The sequence below is a fragment of the Schistocerca americana genome, chromosome 5 (assembly GCF_021461395.2).
Source record: "Schistocerca americana isolate TAMUIC-IGC-003095 chromosome 5, iqSchAmer2.1, whole genome shotgun sequence".
NCBI lineage: Eukaryota > Metazoa > Arthropoda > Insecta > Orthoptera > Acrididae > Schistocerca > Schistocerca americana.
In genome coordinates this window covers 688,063,534-688,088,488 of record NC_060123.1, presented here as the reverse complement: position 1 = coordinate 688,088,488, position 24,955 = coordinate 688,063,534, and the positions used below count along the sequence as shown (strand labels likewise).

Genomic DNA, 24,955 nt, shown 5'->3' with positions numbered 1-24,955 from the left:
TTACAGTTTCTGATCCACAGGTCTCGCTTCACTGCTCTCCTCAGAGCCCCAAGCGGTGAGAGCGCGTGGCTCTGCTGACAATGATTCGACCGTCGCTTAGGTCGGCCACTCTGGTGCTATTCGGGAGGAACAGACTATGTGGCGACACCGGGTAACCATGTTTCCATTCTGTTTCGACGGCTATAACAGCACAGTACTTCGGACGTACTCATCATAACTTCGCTGTAAAGCTGCACTTAAAGACACCATTCACACAAAGGTGCGACTGCTGTCAGAGAAAGGAATCTTTCCCGTCCAGTCTGTTGTCTGTGTCGCTCATCGTCTCGCAGTCAACAATGCCATGTAACTTTACTCTTAATCAGCAGGTAGGAGCAATTGCTCTGCATTTTCGTGTTTCTTTCTATTGATTTTATGCATTGTTTCGGAAGTAAATTCTATTACTTAAGGTGTTTTATAACGTCCACAGAAGTACTGTGTACTGGGCATCGAAAATTAAACTAGATGATACCGAGAAAAATATGTTGTTATCTGCACATGAAAGAACTAAAAAGGCGAACCAACGGACCACTTTTCAGCTGACGAAAGGAACATTATGAGGAACAAGAAGAAAAGGAAGAATAAGAAGATGATGATGATAATTACTTGTGTCTAAGGCATATGACATCTTGGTCAGTGTAACAGTGTACATGTTTTAATACTAAACAACTATGTGTAAAGTAAGACAAGTAGAAGTCGTTTGCAAAGAGACAGAACACAAAAACTTTATCTCTTCTCTAAACGCCTATATATATCGAGTTACGTGTTATATATATATATATATATATATATATATATATATATATATATATATATATATGTGTGTGTGTGTGTGTGTGTGTGTGTGTGTGTGTCTCGTTGAATGAGTCTATCCAATCCAGCGAGCGAGATGTCGCAGTGCTGACACACGGCAATAACATTCCGGAGGACGGTGGTTCGTATACCCTTACGACCAACGACACTCGGATTTTTCTAAATCGCTTAATGCAAACGCTGGAATGGTTCATCAGTAAAGCATACTGCCTCTTTCCTTCCGAAGTTTGTACTGCGTTTCTAGTGACGTGGGCATCGACGGGACATTCAACCCTACGTTCCCCTCCTTTTTTGTATGTTTCTAGGCTTATGTAGTTTTATGTTTATAATTAGCATCAGTCTCTTATAGTTTCAGCTTCGTCAGCTGCCTCCGTTAGCTGGTGTATTTGGCCGCTTGGTTTGTGAAAAATCCTGTGTGTTATACGAACTTCTACGATTTAAGCGTTATATTAAATGCATAGTTGTACTAGAATTGAAACACCTGTGATGTACATGTCTGTTCTCTCACTGGACAAAAGAATCTACCTACTTAACATTAAGCTTGTCAAAAGTTAAGGAAAATACGAAAACATCGGAGCATATCGTGTACATTGATTGTTTGTTTTGCGCAGGACATACAGAAGTTCCTGGACGACAGTCCACACGGTGTGATCTACTTCAGCTTGGGATCGATGGTGCGAGTTGAGACCTTCGACCCGGAGAAGTTCAAAGCGATTGTGGACGCCTTCGCGTCCGTACCCCAACGCGTTCTCTGGAAAGCCGACCCGGCCAACCTCCCGGGACTGCCGCCAAACGTCAGAGCTCAGAAGTGGATCCCACAGAACGATGTTCTGAGTAAGGGACATCTCACAGCTAATTTAAGAAGCCTCTGCCTGTAAATGAACTAGCTGCGGTACCCGACTTCGCTCAGGGAGCTGATGCGAGATTGTGTGGTAGTTGCAATAAAAGGATAAACTTTAAATTATAAGAGGTAAAAAAAATATTGAAAAATTGTTCTAACTGTTTACAATACTTGTTCACAAACAACTGTTTTCATTTTGGTATCCGTCATATATATGTACAAATTTTTCGAATTTGCTGTGTATAGTTGAGAGAAGAAGGAGTTTTTGAAGTTGCTGCCGCAATATTTTAAAGTTTGTCCTTGCGCTTTGTTAATTGTAAAATTGTATGCTAATTTGATAGAAAATTGCAGTCTTTTAAATTTGAATGGCAGTCCAGTAGACATCAGTTGTATTCTAGTGATAAGTAGCGTGTGTCCTTTATGCTTTCCAGTCATCATTTCGGCTTCAGTGATGTTATCCGATAGCTGTTCCATTACATAGTTTTGGTGAGTAGATATTTCTGAGTAGTGTGAGAGGAGATGCAATTTTGTGTCGAAGGCAGCGTAATGACAGTCCTGATACTTGCAAAGAGTTTAGATATTATGTACGGAAGGTCACACTTTCTTCAACGTTTATTATCGTCTCGATCGATTTGTACATTCTATCTTCAACGGGAATTTTCTTTTCAATATTTATGTTGACATCGCCCACAATATTATTTTTAGTTACCAAAATTGCCCTTTCAAATAGCCAGTCCGGATAAATTTGGTCGATGAGTTGACCCAACGGCGAGGATAGGCAGAAATACGAAGGCCCTCGTAAACGACTCGAGAATTGATCCTGACACAGCCAAGAGACTAATCACCAAGGTGCCTGTTCCTCTTAGAATCTACGGAGTACCTAATCTCCATAAGGAGGTTTATCCGCTGAGGTCCATAGTGAACGGAATGGATTCACCTACGTATTATGTTGCGAAACATCTGGCACCTAAGTTACGCCGTCTTGTGGGACAAACAGACTCCTACGTGAAAGACTCTTCCCACTTCATACAACTGATTAGGGAACAGCGAATAAAGCCATCAGACATTATGGTCAGTTTTGACATCAAGTCTCTCTTCACTAACGTTCCTATTGGGGAGACTATGCGCATTCTACAGGATCGGATCCCACCAGATATCTGCGATCTGGTGCGCTTATGCCTGTCACCTACGTACTTCACCCCTGGCGGGGAAAATATTACGAACAGTTAGATGGAGTGGCAATGGGTTCCCCGCTCTCCGCTGTAGCTGCGGACATCTTCATGGAAGCCTTTGAGCAAACGGCCCTAGCTTCTGCTCCGTTACGTCCCAGTTGTTGGCTACGATATGTGGACCACACATTCGTTATCTGGGCTCACGGTGAAGCGGAACTGGGAAACTTCCTCCAGCACTTCAATAGCCTGCACAAAAATATGAAGTTCACACATGAGACTGAAAACAATGTTTCCTTGCCATTTCTGGGTGTGGAAGTATACAGAGTTGCCGGAGGTAAACTGGGACACAAAGTGTATCGGAAACCGACGCACACTAATCGGTACCGGCACGCGGAGAGTCACCCCCACCCATCTCAAAAGTATTCTGTCCTGCATACGTTAACTGCCCGAGCCTACCGGATAAGCGATGAAAATAACATCAAACAAGAATTAAAGGAGCTACAACACACGTTTCGTGCCAACGGCTATGATGACAAAATCATAGGCAAGGTAGCTAAAACCAAAGCGAGCTGAACACGAGGAGAAGGCAAAGAAGAGAAGCTTCCACTGGTACACTTACCATATGTAAAATGCGTCAGTGAAGGGCCAGTTAACGTCCTTCGCCGACGAGGTTTCAAACCGATTTTTCGAAGCAATCACAGGATCCACGAAATGATAGGTTCCACCAAGGATGTAGTCAACATTCTTAACACTGGCCCGCCTCTCGTGGTCGTGCGGTAGCGTTCTCGCTTCCCACGCCCGGGTTCCCGGGTTCGATCCCCGGCGTGGTCAGGGATTTTCTCTGCCTCGTGATGGCTGGGTGTTGTGTGCTGTCATTAGGTTACTTAGGTTTAAGTAGTTCTAAGTTCTAGGGGACTGATGACCATAGATGTTAAGTCCCATATTGCTCAGAGCCATTTGAACCATCTTAACACTGCAGGTGTTTACGAACTACGGTGTGAGTACGGAGCTACCTACATAGGAGAAACAGGGAGACCTGTCAGCTTACGAGTAGCAGAACACGAACGCTACGTGCGATTACAACAACATAATAAATCGGCGTTAGCGGAACACCACCGTGACTGTGGACAACCTATCAGGTTCCAGGAGGCCCGAGTACTGACGGAAGAATCGTGGATGCGAGAACGCAAAATACAGGAGGCGATCGAAATTATTAAGCAACCTGACAACATCAACAGAGAAGATGGCAACAAACTCCCGGCGTCCTGGCTGCCGGCCATCCCAGTCCAACGGGCCGCGAGCGGTCGCGGGGCAGAAGCCACACGGGACACGGACGTATCTGCACAAACAGCTGTGGAGCCACTGTCAGTCCACTTCCGCGCACACTAGGAGGAAAACTTGCCGACCAGAAGCCGAACGCTGATTGGCGAACAGCTACCAATCGTTGACGACATGGACATCCACAAATAGCCTCTTTCTTTCCATCTTCCCTTACGTCATGACTAGCCATCCATATTAGAGGGCCAATTAGAAGTTTTACAACAGTGACGTCAGACATCGATAGTCTGTAACAAATAGAAGCACCTATACGATGCAAAACCAGTCGTGCCCTGAGGAAGGCCGTTGCAATTCGGCCGAAACGTCGGTTTTAGTTTATTATTGTTGTTAGTTTTTAGCAATGACGCGGCATAATACCCAGAAGAATTTTTATGACACCTGCCGCGGAAGCCTACGTTCTTATACCAATTCAATTCACTGTTTGGCTTGGAGGAACGTTCCCATGGAGAACTAATCCTTTACTCTCAAAGAATGCGATCAACATTGTCTTTGTTCTCGAAAGTTGTCATTAGACTTCTTTTGAAGCTGGTAATCCAGGACTCCGCCGTTCAGCACTTTCACGCCTCGTGTGAGACTCATACTGCCAGAATCCATTTTCATCCCTCACAATAACCTTTGACACAATTGTAGAATCACAACTTGCTCTATCCAGTAGTTCAGCAGAAATTCTTCGTCTTTCCTCTTTCTGTTCGACAGTTAGTGGGTGAGGGATGACTTTTGCATTAAGTATCTGTTTCGTTAAATTTTCGCATCAAATCTTATGACACACAGCACGATTCACATTCAGTTCTTCTGAAACTGGAAATTTGGAAATCTGTAGTAAGTTCCTATGGGACCAAACTGCTGAGATCATCGGCTTACAGACTATTTAATCTAACTCAAACTAACTTACGCTAAAGACAACACACACACCCATGACCGAGGGAGGACTCCAACTTCCGACGAGGCGAGCCGCGCGAACCGTGGCAAGGAGCCTAGACCGCGCGGCTACCCCACGGCGCAGTTCTCCTGATATCGCAAGCACAGTTACATGGCGGTTTTCTTACAAGGGCTGCCTTAGACGCTTCACATTTGCGCCGGCCGCGATGGCTGAGCGGTTCTAGACGCTTCAGTCCGGAACCGTGCGACTGCTACGGTCGCAGGTTCGAATCCTGCCTCGGGCATGGATGTGTGTGATGTCCTTAGGTTAGTTAGGTTTAAGTAGTTCTAAGTTCTAGGGGACTGATGACCTCCGATCTTAGGTACCATACTGCTCAGAGCCATTTGAACCACATTTGCATCGGTATCTGCTCTCGACGGGCGCCCAGCTCTGAGATCGTCTTGCACTGAATCTCTGCCTCCACGAAACCTTTTGTGACACTGTCAAACACGACGTCTTGAAAGTCCCTCGCCTTCATACGCTTGCTTCACCACTATCCAGGTTTCACTAGGGGTTTTCCGAAGCTTGAAACGTCCTCTTAGAAAAATTTATGAGGTACTGTGCTGGTAAACTTCTTACGTAATTTTATTTTCAAACAGCTGAGCAGAACTGAACGTACTCAGACATTTCGCTCTTTACTTATTCTGATCAACACTAAACTCACACAATATTTTTAGCGCAACGCAAACTGACTTTCAATAATGTCTACAAAAGAATGGCCCTGACTAACAATAACCTATACCTTCCATGAATCACTCACAAAAATCTTCGTTACTCGAACTACTGCAATACAGTGAGCGCCAATACTGCCAGCTAAATAAAAGATTCTAACTACTGAAGGCACTAACTACTGATAGGCATACTTAGTAAATGAAAGATTTTGATAGAGAACAAACAAGGTATTTACCTTAATAGTGTTCAAAATTCATTATATATACAGGGTGTTACAAAAAGGTGCGGCCAAACTTTCAGGAAACATTCCTCACACACAAAGAAAGAAAATATGTTATTTGGACATGTGTGCAGAAACGCTTACTTTCCATATTAGAGCTCATTTTATTACTTCTCTTCAAATCACATTAATCATGGAATGGAAACACACAGTAACAGAACGTACCTGCGTGACTTCAAACATTTTGTTACAGGAAATGTTTAAAATGTCCTCCGTTAGCGAGGATACATGCATCCACCCTCCGTCGCATGGAATTCCTGATGCGCTGATGCAGCCCTGGAGAATGCCGTATTGTATCACAGCCGTCCACAATACGAGCACGAAGAGTGTCTACATTTGGTACCGGGGTTGCGTAGACAAGAGCTTTCAAATGCCCCATAAATGAAAGTCAAAAGGGTTGAGATCAGGAGAGCGTGGAGGCCATGGAATTGGTCCGCCTCTACCAATCCATCGGTCATCGAATCTGTTGTTGAGAAGCGTACGAACACTTCGACTGAAATGTGCAGGAGCTCCATCGTGCATGAACCACATGTTGTGTCGTATTTGTACAGGCACATGTTCTAGCAGCACAGGTAGAGTATCCCGTATGAAATCATGATAACGTGCTCCATTGAGCGTAGGTGGAAGAACATGGGGCCCAATCAAGACATCACCAACAATGCCTGCCCAAACGTTCACAGATGTCAACACAAGCACCGAAGTCAACATTACCTCTCTTCAATTGGGCCAACTGACGGTGAATCGAGGAAGTACAGTACATACTGACGAAACTAAAATGAGCTCTAACATGGAAAGTAAGCGTTTCCGGACACATGTTCACATAACGTATTTTCTTTATTTGTGTGTGAGGAATGTTACTTGAAAGTTTGGCCGTATCTTTTTGTAATACCCACAAATTTACTGTCTCTGATGGTCACACGTCCAGATAATCCGCTCTCAAAAAACTCCGCCATCTCTCTCCCCACATCCACCACTGCTGGCGGATCACCTCCAACTGTACAACGCTACACGCTCCCCAACACTACAATAGCGAATATTCCAACAATGCCATCCAGCCACAGACTGCACACAGCACAGCCAGTGATTTTCATACAGAGCGTTACGTGACGTTACCAACATAAAAACCTAAACAGCCTACTTACAAGCTTAACGCAGATGTTCACTCTATGCTCAGATTGAGCATCCACTGTGTCACTGTAAGTAATGCGCCAAGAACCCAAACAGTGTGTTGCTAAGCACAGGCATGCCACCTAGTCAGTTTGTGCGGAAGCATGGCCAAGGTCATTTCAAGGACGCGCACACTCAGGAATAACAAACACATGTCCTGGAACTTTTCTGACAAAGGGAGTATTTAGGGAGCGCTAGTGAGATGGAAGAGACGCTTGCACTACTCGCTTCCGCAGCACTTTGCCTGGTACCTTGCGGACGCCTGAGAAGGCCGCCCTGCCTTGCAGACCACCCCAACGTGCGGCTCTTCATATCGCACGGCGGGCTGCTAGGCGCGCAGGAGGCGGTGGCTGCGGGTGTGCCGACTCTGACGCTGCCGCTGTTCTCGGACCAGTTCGTCAACTCGGCCAGGGCGGTCGCCGCCGGCAGCGGCCTCCAGCTGCTCTACGACGACATCGACGACCGCTCGTTCCGGGAGGCGCTCCAGCGGCTGCTCAACGACTCCAGGTGAGGCCCGCGGGGAGGTGACCCTAGAGTTGTCAACTCAGTATCGTGCTGCAGCCTTAATCTGTTTCCCTTTCCTTCATTTGAGGGTCCCTCCGTCTCCAGTAGAGGAGAGCGTTGAACCTCAAAACACTGTTCAGACTTTCGCGTTAGCCCTGCAGCCGCGTAATAGAATTTTCTACGTCTGTATCTACATCTACTTCAACATGAGTACTCTGCAGGCCACTTTACTGTGTGCGACAGGGGAACTTGGTGTACCACTTCCCTCTTTTCTTGTTCCAAATGTATTCGCAGTTGCGGATATGGACTATCGTCAGATGTGTAATGGAATGGTGCCAGTGATAATTTGTGCCGGACGGGGACACGAACCCGAGATCTCCTGCTTACATGGCAGACTGCAAGTATTTATCTCTGACACGCCTCCCGCGAAACCCACGTTCTCAACGTATTGTCCCGCACTACATTCGTAGTGCCCCTGCCCATTATACTCATTACTCGCGGCGCGTTGCCGATTCCCGTAAAGAGTTCGGGCACTGTTTGTGCATTCGCACAGAAGAAGGAGATGGTCAAATGGCCGGTATATATATACATACATATACATATATATATATATATATATATATATATATATATATATATATATATATATATATATATATATATATATATGTTCCCATCCTCATTGAAGCGCCCTGCTTAGCCGGCAGGACAGGACAGACAGAATAAATTGTGGAAAGAGGCCAAAATAAGGGGCTATCAGTTACATTCGAACATACAACTTTATTATTTAATCAAACATTATAGGAAAAAAAATTACAAAAAATTTTTTAAACACACAGCTTTACTCTTTGGGACTTAATTATCGGCTGAAAGACACGTTAATTTAAAAACGGCTGAAGGCCAATAACTTAAAACGCGAGCATAATCAAGAATTTAAAAGGCAAGCATTATCTTAAAACACTGTTTTAGTTAGGCTGAAGTAAACAAGTTAAATTCAAATCGGCTGATGGCCGAAGACTTAAAAATTCAATTGTTTTAAATGCAAAAGGGACTACGTGAAACAGTACTTTAAATTAGGCTGAAGGCCTTAAGAGTAAAACAAATCTAATTTAAAACACAAAACCGGCTATAAGCCATACAAGTACCAACAACAAGAACAATTTTTTAAAAAAAGTATCGCACACAAGAGCGCCCAGATGTTCGAGAGTCGGCCTGTAATTCAAGCACCGGCCGGGGTGACCGTGCGGTTCCAGGCGCTTCAGTCCGGAACCGCTTGACCGCTACGGTCGCAGATTCGAATCCTGCCTCGGGCATGGATGTGTATGATGTCCTTAGGTTAGTTAAGTTTAAGTAGTTCTAAGTTCTAGGGGACTGATGGGTGTTAAGTCCCATAGTGCTCAGAGCCATTTGAACCATTTTTTTTTTTTTTTTTTGTAATTCAAGCACCCTCGGTTAAGTGAGTCAGACAGTCGGGCCAACCATTTACGATCCGACAACATTTCAACCGACCGACAGTCAACGGACCCACCGACAAGATAACTTCCACTTCACCCAACCTGGGCACAACAGGGAGTTCAACGCATCAACGTAGAAGATACTGGCGCCCACAACCAATCATAGACGAAGCTGTCAAATTACACTCCGTGCTGGAAAGCAAAAACACGATGAGTAAACTGCCTGAAATTTACGTCAACGCCCAGGGCAGGTAACCGGAACATTATCCGCCACAAGGCAGAAGATTCCGTTGGTTCTCTTCAATTCAAATAAGCAAATACAGTGAAACTCCACTGGAGGGTGGCTACAATTTCCCAACTTGAAAATCACGTTGTTGCTCGCTGGAATATCCCAACAGCCGACAACGAACTCCAAGCGACACAATGTGAGCAGTAGTGACTTGCTGGTGCGTTAAATCAAAACTCAACTTTCGCGTCCAGGGTCGGTGAGCCGCGGATCTCGCAGGCACGCTCTCCGCCACCGCGCAGAGACCGCCAGTGGGCCCCGGCCAAACTACGCCCCCCCCCCCCCCCCCGCCGAGAATTCCTCACTGCTCCACGCCAACCGACCGTCTCCTCATAGCCAGTACGCCGACAACATTTAAAATAACTTGTCAATCAAAATCACACAAACTGCACAGAGTTCCACGAACGCTTGCAGGAAGAACCAGACAATGTTAACGGCAGTGACTGTACGATAACAGGGACGAATCACGAGTCGGCGCGCACAGCCAACCCATCAGCGATCGCCGGCCAAATGCTCGTCGTCCAGCAAGACGACCGACCGACGACCAACCAGAGTCGTCGCCACTCCAACCACGCGCGTCGGCAACCGTCGCGCGAGTGATGGCGGTCCGGACCTCACTGCTGCCGCGGCCTCACTGAACTTGTGCCGCGTGCCAACTCAAACCGTGCCAGGTCCGAACTAACTCACAACACTCGACGACCGGAAAGTAATAGCAGTCCAGCAAAGATAATACGGCAGGGCCTATATCGATAAGCGCTGCTGGTGCCGCTCTCGGTCAGGCAAGGCAGCAACTCAGTGACCCCAATAATTGAAAATTAACATAACGAGTCGGCAGTACGGTAGAAACAAGATGTAAAATAAAAAGTGGCACGAACACGAGCCACGCACGACTAACTCATAATCGGTAAATTAGGTACTGCCGTAGACACCAGGACCCACTAGGCTGGAGGTTGTGTTTTGCAATTGCGTATTTTTTACGTCATCAGTGCTGTTCATTTCTATTTCTAGTATCGGTAGTGTAGGTTGAGAAGTTCTACCTAATCCCGTACTTTCTTTCGTTCAGATGCCAGGTTCTTCAAATGTTACGTTGTTACAGTACCTGTATTATTCAGAATTACGATGCATACATGTCCGAAAGAACCGGCACTACGGTGAGCACAGTCATTATGGTTCAAATGGCTCTGAGTACTATGGGACTTAACTTCTGAGGTCATCAGTCCCCTAGAACTTACTACTTAAACCTAACTAACCTTAGGACATCAAACACAGCCATGCCCGAGGCAGGATTCGAACCTGCGACCGTAGCAGTTGCGCGGTTTCAGACTGTAGCGCCCAGAACCACTCGGCCACCCCGCCCGGCGCACAGCCGTTATGTGTTCCAATGTTCTGCTATTAAGTTACCATAACATTAATATTTGTGCAAAGTATTCATATACAATTTTCATAGGTTTGTAGGTTGTTTCTTCCTGCTTCGAGACACTCTTCGCGCTAACATGATCGAGGACTAATACTTGACGCTCATGGCACCACGCTTAAAATTTTTATTCGCGTAATCCTTAAGCAGCGTGCTATATGGCTGTAAGCATCTACAAACTTAAGCGAGCTTTCTTTGCAGTCAACGGACATTATTGCACAGACACTCTTTAAAGCAACACACTACACTGCACCACGAGACACACGTGGGCGCCAGCTCTCTGGCGGCTGGAACACAGCGCAGGAGATTCCCACCGAACCTCCTCGCAAAGCAATGCGCTTTTACGCACGGCCTCCATTTTGAGGAAATGAGGCGTGTACAAATGCGCATGCGTAGTTGCGCTTCCGGAAATGTTGGTGCGCGCCAAGATGAACAGGAAAAAAAAGACATCGCGTGAACGCTGCTTTACTACAGTTTTTTTATATTACTCCTAATTTCAATGAAACTGATATTTTCCAAAACAGTTGCTGTTGTTATGAAAATCTGATGATGTCTTGATGGTGCACCAATGTACAGTAACTGGACTCAGTCGGTGCCCGGGTGTGATTCAGGCCATGTCTTAACTTACTAGTGGGATTTATTTATTTATTTTTCAGTAGATGAAAGCGTGGTGAGCGCCAATGTATGATTGCACATTACGATTTTCATTGATGATGATGGGAGATCAATAACGTATAGAGTATGATTAGAATATATCCATTGAGCAAGCAAGAAAGGCAACAAAAAAGAAATTTGGGAAGACAATTAAAGTTCAGGGAGAAGATATGCCGGCCAGGGTGGCCGAGCGGTTCTAGGCGCTACAGTCTGGAACCGCGCGACCGCAACGGTCGCAGGTTCGAATCCTGCCTCGGGCATGGATGTGTGTGATGTCCTTAGGGTAGTTAGGTTTAAGTAGTTCTATGTTCTAGGGGACTGATGTCCTTAGAAGTTAAGTCCAATAGTGCTCAGAGCCATTTGAACCATTTTGGAGAAGAAATAAAAACTTCTATGTTTGCCTGTTATATTACAGTTCTGCCACTGACGGTAAACGACTTTGAAGAGGGATGAAGGGTGTGAACACCGTGTTAGAAACAGGTTATTAGATCAACATCAAGGAAAGGAAATCAAGGTTAGTCGAATAAAATTTGGCGATACTAAGAGAATTAGATTAGCAAACGAGACAGTTGACTAGTCGATGAGTTTTGCTATTTAGGCATCAAAATAACTGACAATCGCTGAACTAGACAGGATATAAAATGTGCCCTGGCACCAACATGGAAAGCATTACTGAAAAAGGGAAAATTTTTAGCATCTAAATAAAGCCTCCGGGTGTTGGTGGATGTAACTGCAGCGGATTGACGAAGAAGCATCGACTAAACTGGTCGCTAGCAGATCACTGACCTGCGGTTTTTCTGTCCCAGGCGCCGGCCGAAGCGGCCGTGCGGTTAAAGGCGCTGCAGTCTGGAACCGCAAGACCGCTACGGTCGCAGGTTCGAATCCTGCCTCGGGCATGGATGTTCGTGATGTCCTTAGGTTAGTTAGGTTTAACTAGTTCTAAGTTCTAGGGGACTAATGACCTCAGCAGTTGAGTCCCATAGTGCTCAGAGCCATTTGAACCATTTTTGTCCCAGGCATCGGACTTTGTTCCTTACAGCATGTATTTCACCTCCTAATAAGGAACTGATTTACGAAAGGGGCAATAGGGAAGCTACAGAAAATGGAAGTCGGGATAATCTGGACGAACATACGTTCGAAAATGAACAAATAAATGAGAGTTAGTGCTGTCACAAGTTTCCATAAATTATCACTCTCGGAATGTAGCCGCTGGCGAGAAAAAGACTTGCTGTAGAACAAGTTGAAAGCACACAAGTTCACACAATAAAACCGTCTTCAGAAGTAAGCGTTGTAGACAGTTGGTTTTTTTCGTATCGAAGTTTGGTTCTTCGCGTGAGCCGTGCTCGTATAGCCTAATGGCAAAGCGACCGCTCTCGATTAGCGGGAAATCCTGCTTCGAGTCTCGGTCCTGCATAAATTTTCATTGGCGTATTTCCATTATACAACTAATGGTTTTCCATAATCGCAGTTGCGAATGGGTTTCATGTACTTTCGATTTGCGGCGCTGCAGAAGAACGTTGAAGATTAGATGGTGACCACCGAATACGAGATGACGTGGCACAGAACAAACATTTATAGCACATTTTGACAAAAAGAAGGGATAGGCTGTTAGGACAGATTTTCAGGCGACAAGAAACGGTCAATTTGAAAATGGAAGTAAGTGTGTGAGGGTAAGAATTATAGACGGAGTCCCAGCTTGAATTTCAGTAAACAGGTTGAAGTAAATGTAGGATGCGCTAGCCACGCACAGATGAAGAGGTTTGCACAGGACAGACTACCATCGAGATCTGCATCAACAGCACAACAGCAACATCAACAACAACATGAAGGGGCACGGGGTGCGCACACTGTGTTCCCGACCGTTGTCGGGTATGTCGGCTTTGAGTAGATCCTCGGTTGCAGCTTCTAGGCTGACTGTGCCCCACCAGAGGACAGCGCTTGGCAGTGCCGGGAACTGAACCCGGGTGCGTCGCATGGCAGTCAGATGCGCCGACCGCCGAGCTACGGCCCGGATCTATGGGGGGAGGGGAGGGAGAGGGGCAGACCGGGGTATCTGCCCCGTACGGCACAATTTCATGGGGCGCCAAATTCATATTCTTGAAGAAAAAATTTTGTTTCACAAAGTACCTTGCATCCAGCGCAATTGGTCTATCGATTGTTCATGTGATGTCGAAACGCATCGCTGTTGGTTTTTGAACATTTTTTAATACATTATAAGTTGATTCCAGGACGAATCATTGGTTTATATTGTCACGTAGAAGAAGGTGTAATTAGATGAATGACGAAAACTAACTTCACTTAACGAAGGTTTATTCAGTTACAGAACATTCCAGTACAATGATTCTCAAATTTGTGTATACTTCTAGAATGTCCTCGAACCGAATATAGAAATTAAGATTTTACAGTTCAGGTGAGTTTTGAACTCACGACCCTCCGTGCAACAGTCCAGCACTACACCACAGTGACTGTGTTACTCAGCTTATTCTGCGATATTGCTCCCTTCTTAAGAGAACGGCGTCTCGGTGTTACGTCGTCCTAGTCCGGGAACGAGTCATCGGTCCTGCATACTCCGACTCCTGATGACTGATCTTCTTAGAAATTCCTTTGCTGCTACGCTCTTCGTCACCTTACCGCTTGTTGCCTGTCGATGGGAGGACTCTGACGGACTTGACGTCTATTGGATTCCACGGCTGGCCCACAACAGTGGTGCCCATCTACTGCTTCAGTCTCAAGCTGTGTATTTGAAGCCAGTACAGCCTGGAGCTGAGAGCGAAGTGTCACCAACTCTGCTCGCATCCGCACACAACAATCACAGTCCCTATCCGTACTAAAGCACGTGGAAAACTAAACTACCCAGATAATCGGACTATCGGCACTGTGTCTAGTCCATTAGTTTAATACGCAGAGATTCAAAAACCTAACTACTGAAGTACTGAGGCGAAATCATATAATTCTCTCCTGATTAGGAACTTGTAATATGTCAGAAAATCGATTTATTTTCCGACGCAAACGAAAACGCGAGAACTGTGGGTATTAGATATTAAATTAACACGCAGAAACTCAAGAAAGTAAACTACTAAAGCACAGATATGATATTATAAAATTCGATTATGGTTAGGAACTCGTAAAAGTCACAAGAAAGGTTACTTCGCTGTTGCTGCGTGCATCTCGGCCGGCTGTTGCTGCCTGACTGGCTGACTCAAAGAATCCTCCACGAGAACTGACTAAGACAGTTCAAGGATGGGTTTCCTTAATCTCCGCAAACCTCAGATGCAAAAACACGGACAGTTACACTGTACGCCTCTTATACCATCCTCTACGGACTCACTGATTAAACTGAAATATTTTAGTAAAAGTGAGGGGTTCTTACAAAAGTTACAAGATAAGGAGAGTATATAAGTGGAGTAGAGGCGAGTGGGGAATCATTCTAGTGACGGTATGGACAGCAAGTGGGCAAACCCAAAGTGACGTAAGGCTGATTGTTGTGGCCCGGCGCCTGGGTACAGGCATGTCGGAGATGGCGAAGCTGGTCTGCTGTTCGTGTACTACTGTCGTGAGGTTCTGTGGAATGTGGCTGTACGAGTATGTGACAAAGTGCTGAATGTCCTCACGTCAGCACCGAACTTGGAGGGCGGGGGCTTGAAGTAAAGAATGGTATGATGTGATCTGTGAGAAGTACGGCGACACATTACAATGGTGGTGCAGGCAAATGTGTTTCTCAGAACGCCGTCCAGAGCACATTGTTGGACATGGGGTTCCACAGCAGGCGAACCTCAAGTATTCCCATGATGAGTAGGTGACATCGGCAATTACCATTTCAGTGGGCACGGAATCATCGACATTGAAATGTGGATCAAAGGAAATGCGTCGCCTGATGGAATGAATGGCGTTTTTGTTACACCAGGTTGATATTGGTGTCTGGGTATGTTACGATGCAGGTGAATGACTGCTCGAAACATCCACTGCGCCGCGGCCGTTCACCCTACGTGGCAGTATTGTGCTATGTGGGACATTCTCTTGGGCTTCCATGGGGAATGTGGCGCAGATCGAAGGAACGCCGTTTAAATATCTGGCCGTAACATTGCAAAGCAATATGAAATGGAACGATCATGCGAGGATTGTGGTAGGAGAGGCGAATGGTCGATATAGGTTTATTAGGAGACTTTCAGGGAAGTGTGGTTCGTCTGTAAAGACCATATATAGGACGCAAGTGCGATGTATTGTTGACTACTGATCAAGTGTTTGAAATCAGTATCAGGTCGGATTAAAGGAGGCGGGCTGCTAGATTTCTTACCAATAGGTTCGAACAACATACAAGTGTAATGGAGATGCTTCGGGAACTGAAACAGGAAACCCTGGAGGGAAGTTGGCGTTCTTTTCGAGGAACGCTATTGATAAGAGAACCAGCGTTTGAATCTGCATGCATAGCGATACTATTCTCGCCAACATAGGTTTTGCGTAAGGACCACGAAGATAAGCTACCAGAAGAGATCATACGGAGCTATATAGACAGTCGTTTCTCACTCTCTCTCTCTCTCTCTCTCTCTCTCTCTCTCTCTCTATCTATCGTTCTCTCTCTCACTCTCTCTCTCTGTCTACTAATGGAACACGAAAGCAAGCGTCTAGTAGTGGTACAGGATGCCCTCAGCGATGCACCGAACTGCGGCTTGCCGAGTATGTATATAAATATATGAAACATAACAAACATTGTTGGGGACCAGGTTGGTGCCTTCACGATTGACGTATTCCCCGAAGGCAGCTACCTCTTGCAACTGGATAACTGTTCATGCCGCAAGGCCACAATCATCATAGAGTGATTTGACTTTTTCTTGTGGCAGTTTACTAACGCACAGCGCCACCGGTTCAGATCCGGTCCAACTGCCTCGGTGGACAAGTGAGAGGAGACTCAAAGCAACGGCTGAATAACAGCCCAGCTTAGCACGTTGAAGGTGTGGCGGTGGAACTTTAAGTTCCGTGCCACACTCCGACAGTGGAAGTACAGAGGAGGGGCGCAGCTATGCGCCAACTCTATGGTCAAAGCAAAACGTGTCTGGACGAGAACAGGCCACTGCTAGTGAGTGTACGAAAACGGACAGAGAAACGTCGTCGTATTGAGTGGTTTGACGAGCATGATGATGAAGAAGTCTCGTTGACTTTTGGCCACCAAATTCGCCCAGTGATCTCTATACAACCTGGATGTAGAACTCTGGTCTCTGAATACAGAACTGCCGCGTGTCTGCAAATACACGTGCTATGCATCGTCCGCTATACTGTAGTTTGGCAAACAAATTTCCATCGGTCTGCATGTGACAAAGAATTGCACACTGATTTCTTGTTTTGAACTTTATGTCAACATATGAAGTAATAGGCTTATGAGGGAGAGGAATGGAAAAGTATTTTCTTTTCTGTTCTAGTGACATTTCCTAGAAGCCATGTTGTAGTTTGGCAAGAAACGAAATATGAGCATCTATGGCTGGCACGATAGAATGGGTGAAGTTCAACATCCAGGTAGCATAGAGATCACTGAATCTGCCTATCTACACCTGATGGAACACGTCTGAAACTCTGTCAGCTGACAGCTCCGCGGACGCGAAACCACCGGCCAGCCAAGTACAGGAACTGCGTTATCTGTGCGTGGGCAGCCGGTGGCACATGCCTCCGAAAACCAACCGAGGAGTTTTCAAATATATTACACGGAAATCCCTCCAGCATTACGCACCTGAAGTCTGCCTCCACGGGCCTCGCCTGGTACCAGTACCTGCTCATGTATGTCACCGCCTTCCTGCTGGCTGCGTCGTGCTGAGCTGTACAAGTGCTGTCGTATAAGTGCTGTATCGCATCAGCAGATCTGTGTGCGACTTGTCCGCCACGGTAACGCGACAGCTTATATACACTACTGGCCAATAAAATTGCTACACTGATAAGAAATTCAGATGATTAACTGGTATTCATTGAGCAAAGATATTATACTAGGACTGACATGTGATTACATTTTCACGCAATTTGGGTGCATAGATCCTGAGAAACCAGTACCCAGAACAACCACCTCTGGCCGTAATAACAGCCTTGATACGCCTGGGAATTGAGTCAAACAGAGCTTGGATGGCGTGTACAGGTACAGCTGTCCATGCAGCTTCAAGACGATACCACAGTTCATCAAGAGTAGTGACTGGCGTATTGTGACGAGCCAGTTGCTCGGCCACCATTGACCAGACGTTATCAATTGGTGAGAGATGTGGAGAATGTACTGGCCAGGGCAGCAGTCGAACATTTGCTCTATCCAGAAAGGCCCATACAGGTCCTGCAACATGCGGTCGTGCATTATCGTGCTGAAATGTAGGATTTCGCAAGGATTGAATGAAGGGTAGGGCCACGGGTCGTAACAGATTTGAAATGTAACGTCGACTGTTCAAAGTGCCGTCCATGCGAACAAGAGGTGACCGAGACGTGAAACCAATGGCACCCCATACCATCAAGTCGGATGATAACGCCAGTATGGCGATGACGAATACACACTTCCAATGTGCGTTCACCACGATGTCGCCAAACACGAATGCGACCATCATGATGCTGTAAACAGAACCTGGATTCATCCGAAAAAATTCGTGCACCCAGGTTCGTCGTTGAGTACACCATCGCAGGCGCTCCTGTCTGCGATGCAGCCTCAAGAGTAACCGCACCGATGGTCTCTGAGCTGATAGTGCATGCTGCTGCTAACGTCGTCAGACCGTTCGTGCAGATGGTTGTTGTCTTGCAAACGTGCCCATCTATTGACTCGGGGATCGAGACCTGGCTGGACGATCCGGTACAGCCATGCGGATAAGATGCCTGTCATCTCGACTGCTAGTGATACGAGGCCGTTGGGATCCAGCACGGCATTCAGTATTACCCTCCTGCAGCCGCCGATTCCATATTCCAACGCGAGCAGCAATGTCGCGATACGATAAACTGCAATCGCGATAGGCTACAATCCGACCTTTATCAAAGTTGGAAACGTGATGGTACGCATTTCTCCTCCTTACACGAGGCATCACAACAACGTTTCACCAGGCAACGCCGGTCAACTGCTGTTTGTGTATGAGAAATCGGTTGGAAAGTTTCGTCATGTCAGCACGTTGTAGGTGTCGCTACCGACACCAACATTGTGTGAATGCTCTGAAAGGCTAATCATTTGCGTATGACAGAATCTTCTTCCTGTCGGTTAAATTTCGCGTCTGTAGACAGTCATCTTCGTGGTGTAGCAATTTTAATGGCCAGTAGTGTACAATGTGTTAAAACATTAATGGACTCAGAACTGTGTGCTATCTATCCATCTCTTTCTCTCTCAATCTACAGCACCGCACTAATATTCACCTCTGTCCCCTGTTTGTTGAACTTTCTGTTTCCTACTTTCTAAATGTGAAAAGTATCATTATTCAGAGTTACCTGTAATTTCGTGATATTCCAACTTATGCAAAACAAGTATAACGGAGACGATAGGGTGTTTCCTGTGTGGGGCTCAGGTCGTTGGTTCTGTTGCAGGTTCCGCGAACGCGCCAAACACCGGTCGCAGCTGTTCCGGGACCGCCCCCGACCGCCGCTGGAGGAGGCGGTGTACTGGGTGGAGTACGTCATCAGGCACCAGGGGGCGCCGCACCTGAGGTCCGCCGCCATGGACCTGGCCTGGTACCAGTACCTGCTCATAGATGTCGCCGCCTTCGTGTTGGCTGGGTCGTGCTGCGTCATATCAGTGCTCTACCTCTTCTCGAAACTAGTGCTGCGGGTCTTATTACGAGGGCAGGAGAAAAACGTCAAATTAAAACCGACATAACAATTACCTCGAGAACTTCACGGGTTAGCACCTTTGCGAAACAACTTCGGTTTCGATCGTAAAAGGCCCGGTCCCGGCACAGTGAATAACCGTAGTTCCTGTTGCGAAACTTCTGTGAACTTATCTATAGTAGAGGAACAATTACGTGAACGCAGTCGATTCTGAAGAATGTCTGATGGTGTGATTGGGGACGTGTCTAAAGAATGCTTTGCATTCCATCGTGTGATGTTTCGGAAATACGCATAAATAGATTTCACTAGTCATCCAGCGTATCATCTCGTTTTAAATGCGTGGCAAATATATTTTTCCCAGTCGAGAATTCCTCTGCCTGATACTGGGACGTTTGACTGTGCAATAGGCCGCATAACGAATCGCTCTGTTCATTTCAACTGAGGAGTAAAAGTCAAAAACAAATAAAAAAGTTATAAATAATCCTAATACAGTGGTCGCTATCCATCGCAACAGCTGCAATCGGTAGCGATATAGGCACACATTACATATAGAGCGAGTCATAGATTTCCGTCTGTAGACACATGACACATACGTCATATATATATATATATATATATATATATAATCTGAGACATATTGTCTGAATGCTGAATATAGTTCAATACCTCTGTTCCAAGGTTTCCGGCAGTTTTCGCACGATTGTAACACAAATGATGGAACATACAATCCCACCCTTCCAAATGTTTCTGGTTCGAGTCCAGCTGCCCATTGCTCCACTACCATCTCTGCTGAGAAGACTCTAACTCTACAATGGACTCAGTATCGAACCGCACACTGTGTACTTAGGGATAGAAAATGAAGAGTGACAAGAAAAAGACAACAAAAATAAGAAATATGTTTATTTTTGTGCAAAAATCTTCCACAAAGGTAATTACTTCAAAAAGTTCCATATTTTTGGATTTACAGTTAATGAATTTTTTACATTCCCTAAAAACGAAGATCATTGTTCGTGCGTTGATGTACAGATCTGAATAGAGTATAGAGTCTCTCTCTTTTCTTCACGGTCTCCCTCAAGCATTAGACCAATTGGTGCTTTGCAACTTCTTGATTCAGTCATTTTCTGTTCAGTCTACCAACGTTCATTATTCCTATAGAAAGGTATTGCAGCAGTTGCTTTAAACCACGTTCATCCCTCATTCTTTCTATATGTTCTTTCCATTCCTTAATCCTTTCATTTAAATTGTAAATTCCTACATTCCTCCAGATGATCTCGTTTTTCATTCGCCTCGTCTTGTTACTGCCTGGACTGTTCTCAACAATCTCATGTCGGCTGCTTTGAGTCGGCTAATGTGTGCTAGAGTTCATAGTCCAGTTTTAACTTTGATACAGTCCACAGTGAACTGCAATAACTTTACAAAATTTTTGCATGGTGTCCTTTCGTACTTTTGATAGCACCAAACATCACATTAAATCTCTAAATCTTTTCTTCATTATCCACGTCGCCGAGCTGTAGTATGTCACAGCCCAAGAATCTGAAGATGTTAACTTGTTCAATAATTCTTTTAACATCAGTTTGCATCTTAAACGCTGTGAGCCTTTGAATGCCGTAGACTTGCTCTTATTTCTCGATATGCTTCAATTACGTTTCATTGCTATTTCAAAGAGTTCACAAAGTGCTCTCTGTAATAATATACTGATCGAAATTGTAGCACTGCTGTAATATTTGTACACACAGCAAAATACAAGCATTTAACCACGAAAGGACATTACCTCAATATGTGTTTGAATCAGAGTGGAATGACGCACAAGGCATATACAATACAAAGTTGTAGTGTCAAGATAAATATTGTGAATCTGTATAAGAAGTGGCTAAGCCGTTGTGTGAAAACGAAGAAGGTAACAAGTAACTAAATAAGACGAAAAATGTTCATTTCCAGAAGTGGTGGTAAGATATTGATCACAGTTGCTGTTCAGTCCACGTGAAGAACGAACAGCAATGGAAGGCTCAGGAATGTGTGTATTGTTGTGTTGAGTGAGTAGGTGTACATTCCAAAATGTCTTACGCTAATTACTCTATACAGTTTTCCTGCTTATTATACAGTGTTAATAGAAGATACCACTTGCTTTGAGACTTAACACCACGTGTCATTCTGATGTGAGCCCCATTCTCGGATGTAGCTACACAGCAGCTGTCTACCTGCAGCACGTGAACGAAACTCGTATCATATGACATTGTGGGTGTCAAAATCTCTGTGGTTGTTCTCGCCCACCAGAAGCTTTAACGAAAGTCTAGCTGGCAGCAGTTCATGTGAGCACATGAGCATCGCACTATACGATGAGCTAAGAATTAATAGGATGAACCACGCTGAAGAAATATCTGGTAGACTATGTGAAATTTTTCTGTACATTTCCACTTCTTGAGCCCACTGAAAGCTGATCCACTAATTTGCTGTGATAATAATACGAAACTTTTAACAAAAGTGAATGTGGCCAATGAAACTAAAAAATGTTCCAACTTGGGTACAAGTACGTCAGCCATTTGATGCTCTCATCTTGAAAATGACATTAAAACTATGTAGTAAATACTGAAAACCAATCATAAGATCAAAATTGTAGTATCAAATTTGTAAGTCTTCTTATGCAAGTAGTTAAACAGTCATCTCAGCGCACCACAGAGATTTTTAATTCCAGGGTTTTGTTATCCACTTCAGATGAGATTCCATATATGTGAAATACTGGATTTAAGAAAAATATAGACCGTTTCAAAACAAGTACTTGTGCGTCAAGTATGAAATGTAATGTCTGCAGCTCCAAACAACAATACTGAACACGTGATACAATTCTCCTTAATGTTGTACACTCCCTCAACATAAAAAGAATTTTCTCAGTTTTCTCTTCAGTGCTGATTATGTAGGAACATACAATTTATGGTTGTATAATTCCAGCAAAGAAATTAAAAACTATAATAATTACAACTTCCTGGTTTATTGAAACTGTCTCCTTGATTTTGTCTCAGACCTGAATCCGACCTCTCAAAGAGAATGCTGAGCTCTGTTTTATTGGATTCAGTAGTCCATTGTCATATAATACAACTGTTCATACATCGTTAAACCATTATCAACACATCCTTGAGATCTTGGTATTTTTTTTTCAAATAAATAAGAAGTTAAAAAATGGAAAATGCAGTATATATTTGTCTGTCACAAAAGTCATATATTTAGTTTAAACAATATTAATAAATTATTTTCATTACATATGAGAGTAAATGAACTTTCACAGTGAACAATTATTACGTTTCAATCAAACATGTTTTAGTTATTTGTATTAGGCATGATAAGTAAACTATAAACTAGAGGTAATTCTTTAACTGCACACATTTTCATGACATCACTTATCTTTTGTATTTGCTATTCTTTTGTGTACCCCTGGTTCTTGTGTAGGTACTGGATGACCATAATACGAATTTCCAATTAAGTGTAGTTTGACAGTGGGTATACGAAAACAACAGCTAACATGATAGTATGGTAATGATAAATAACAACTGTGTAACTGTAAATAGGTAAATAGCCTAAATATGCACCAGGAAATACCATATAACTCATATGAAACAGTAGAGAATCAAAAAATTGACATTTATTTCATTGACTACAGACGATACTAAATATTAGTAGTTACAATATGTTTGGTTTAAAAAAAAAATTCTGTTGCAGAGGAGCCGGCCTGGATGGCCGAGCGGTTCTAGGCGTTTCAGTCTGGAACCGCACGACCGCCGCGGTCGCAGGTTCGAATCCTGCCTCGGGATGTGTGTGATGTCCTTAGGTTAGTTAGGTTTAAGTAGTTCTAAGTTCTAGGGGACTGATGACCTCTGAAGTTAAGTTCCATAGTGCTCAGAGCCATTTGAACCAATTTTTTTGTTGCAGAAGATTAATAATATTTACTATTGTGCACATGGTGAACATAACTGAAACACCAAATGTGAAATAATGGCTGCAGATATTAACAGTGTCAACAAATTAATTAATAAATTAACTTCATTTCTTTCAAACAAAAGATTTCTTTGTGCTATGTTGATGGATCATTGAACTGATCTATCTCATTTGTTTTAAAACATGTTCTATCATCCTGTCACTTCTTCTTCTCAGTGTTTCCCACATACTCCTTTCCTCTCCGGTTCTGTGCAGAACCTCCTCATTCTTTACCTTATCAGATCACCTAACTTTCAACATTCGTCTGTAGCACCACATCTCAGTGGTTATCCCACAGACCATATTCCACTACCATACAATGCTGTGCTCCAAACGTACATCCTCAGGAACTTCTTTCTAAATTAAGGCCTCTGTTTGATATTAGTAGACCACTCTTAGCCAGGAACCCCCTTTTTGACGATGCTGGTCTGATATTGATGTCCTCCTTGCTCCGTCCGTCATTGGTTATTTTGCTACTTAGGTAGCAGAATTCTTTAACCATATCTACTTCGTTCGGTCAATCTTGATGTTAAGTTGGTCAGTGCTCTCATTCCTGCTACCTCTCATTACTTTCGTCTTTCTTCGATTTACTCTCAATCCATATTCTGCACTCATTAGACTGTTCACTCCATTCAGCAGAACATATAATTCTTCTTCACTTTCACTCAGGATAGCAATGTCATAAGCGAATCGTATCGTTGATTTTCCTTTCATCTTGAATTTCATTTCCTCTCGTGGACCTTTCTTTTATTTCCATCATTACTTCTTCCAGGTACAGATTGAACGGTAGGTCGAAAGGCTAAATCCCTGTCTTTCACCCTTTGTAATCCGAGCACTTGGTTCTTGGCCGTCCGCTCTTATTATTCCCTTTTGGCTCTTGTACGTACTGTATATTACTCGTCTCTCCCCACAGCTTACCCATATTTTTCTCAGAATTTTGAACATATTGCACCATTTTATATTCTAGAAAGCTTCTTTCAGTCAACAAATCCTATGAACATGTCTTGATTTTTCTTTTGTCTTGCTTCCATTATCAACCGAAACGTCAGAATTGCCGCTCTTGTGCCTTTACCTTATCTAAGGCCAAACTGATCGTCATCTACCACATCCTCAATTTTCTTTTCCATTCTACTATATATTATTCTTGTAAAAGACTTGGATACATGAACTGTTAAGCTGACTGTGCGATAATTCTAGCACTTGTCAGATCTTCCAGTCTTCGGTGTTGTGTAGATGATATAGTGAATAGTCGTCTTGTTGCCACTGAGTAGAAATTCTGATGGAACATTATCTATCCCTTCCGCCTTTTCTGATCGTAAGCCCTCCAAAGTTTTCTTAAATTCTGATTCTAACACTGTCCACCCTATCTTTTCTACATCTACACCTGTTTCTCCTTCTATCACATCAGACAGATCTTCGCCCTCATAGAGGTCTTCAGCCGGCCGCAGTGGTCGTGCGGTTCTAGGCGCTTCGGTCTGAATCACGCGCCCGCTACGGTCGCAGGTCCGATCCTGTCTCGAGCATGGATGTGTATGATGTCCTTAGGTTAGTTACGTTTAAGTAGTTCTAAGTTCTAGGGGACTGATGACCTCAGATGTTAATTCCCATAGTGCTCAGAGCCATTTGAACCATTTTAGCCGTAGAGGTCTTCAGTGTACTCTTTCCACCTATCCGCTCT

The 24,955-nt window shown here is 44.3% G+C and overlaps 1 protein-coding gene across 3 annotated transcripts in view; it reads left to right on the top strand.

Moving 5' to 3' along the window:
- Positions 1 to 22,287, top strand: part of LOC124615828 (UDP-glucosyltransferase 2-like) — a 144,409-nt gene extending 122,122 nt beyond the window's left edge. For 2 of the 3 annotated variants that reach the window (XM_047143974.1, XM_047143975.1), the window contains 3 exons: positions 1,461 to 1,683; positions 7,475 to 7,745; positions 19,072 to 22,287. In XM_047143974.1, the coding sequence (XP_046999930.1) occupies positions 1,461 to 1,683; positions 7,475 to 7,745; positions 19,072 to 19,360 (783 nt within the window). In that variant the 3' untranslated portion in view covers positions 19,361 to 22,287. The remainder of the gene's footprint in view (positions 1 to 1,460; positions 1,684 to 7,474; positions 7,746 to 19,071) is intronic. The other variant, XM_047143977.1, reaches the window with a different exon arrangement.
- Positions 22,288 to 24,955: the final 2,668 nt, after the last annotated feature.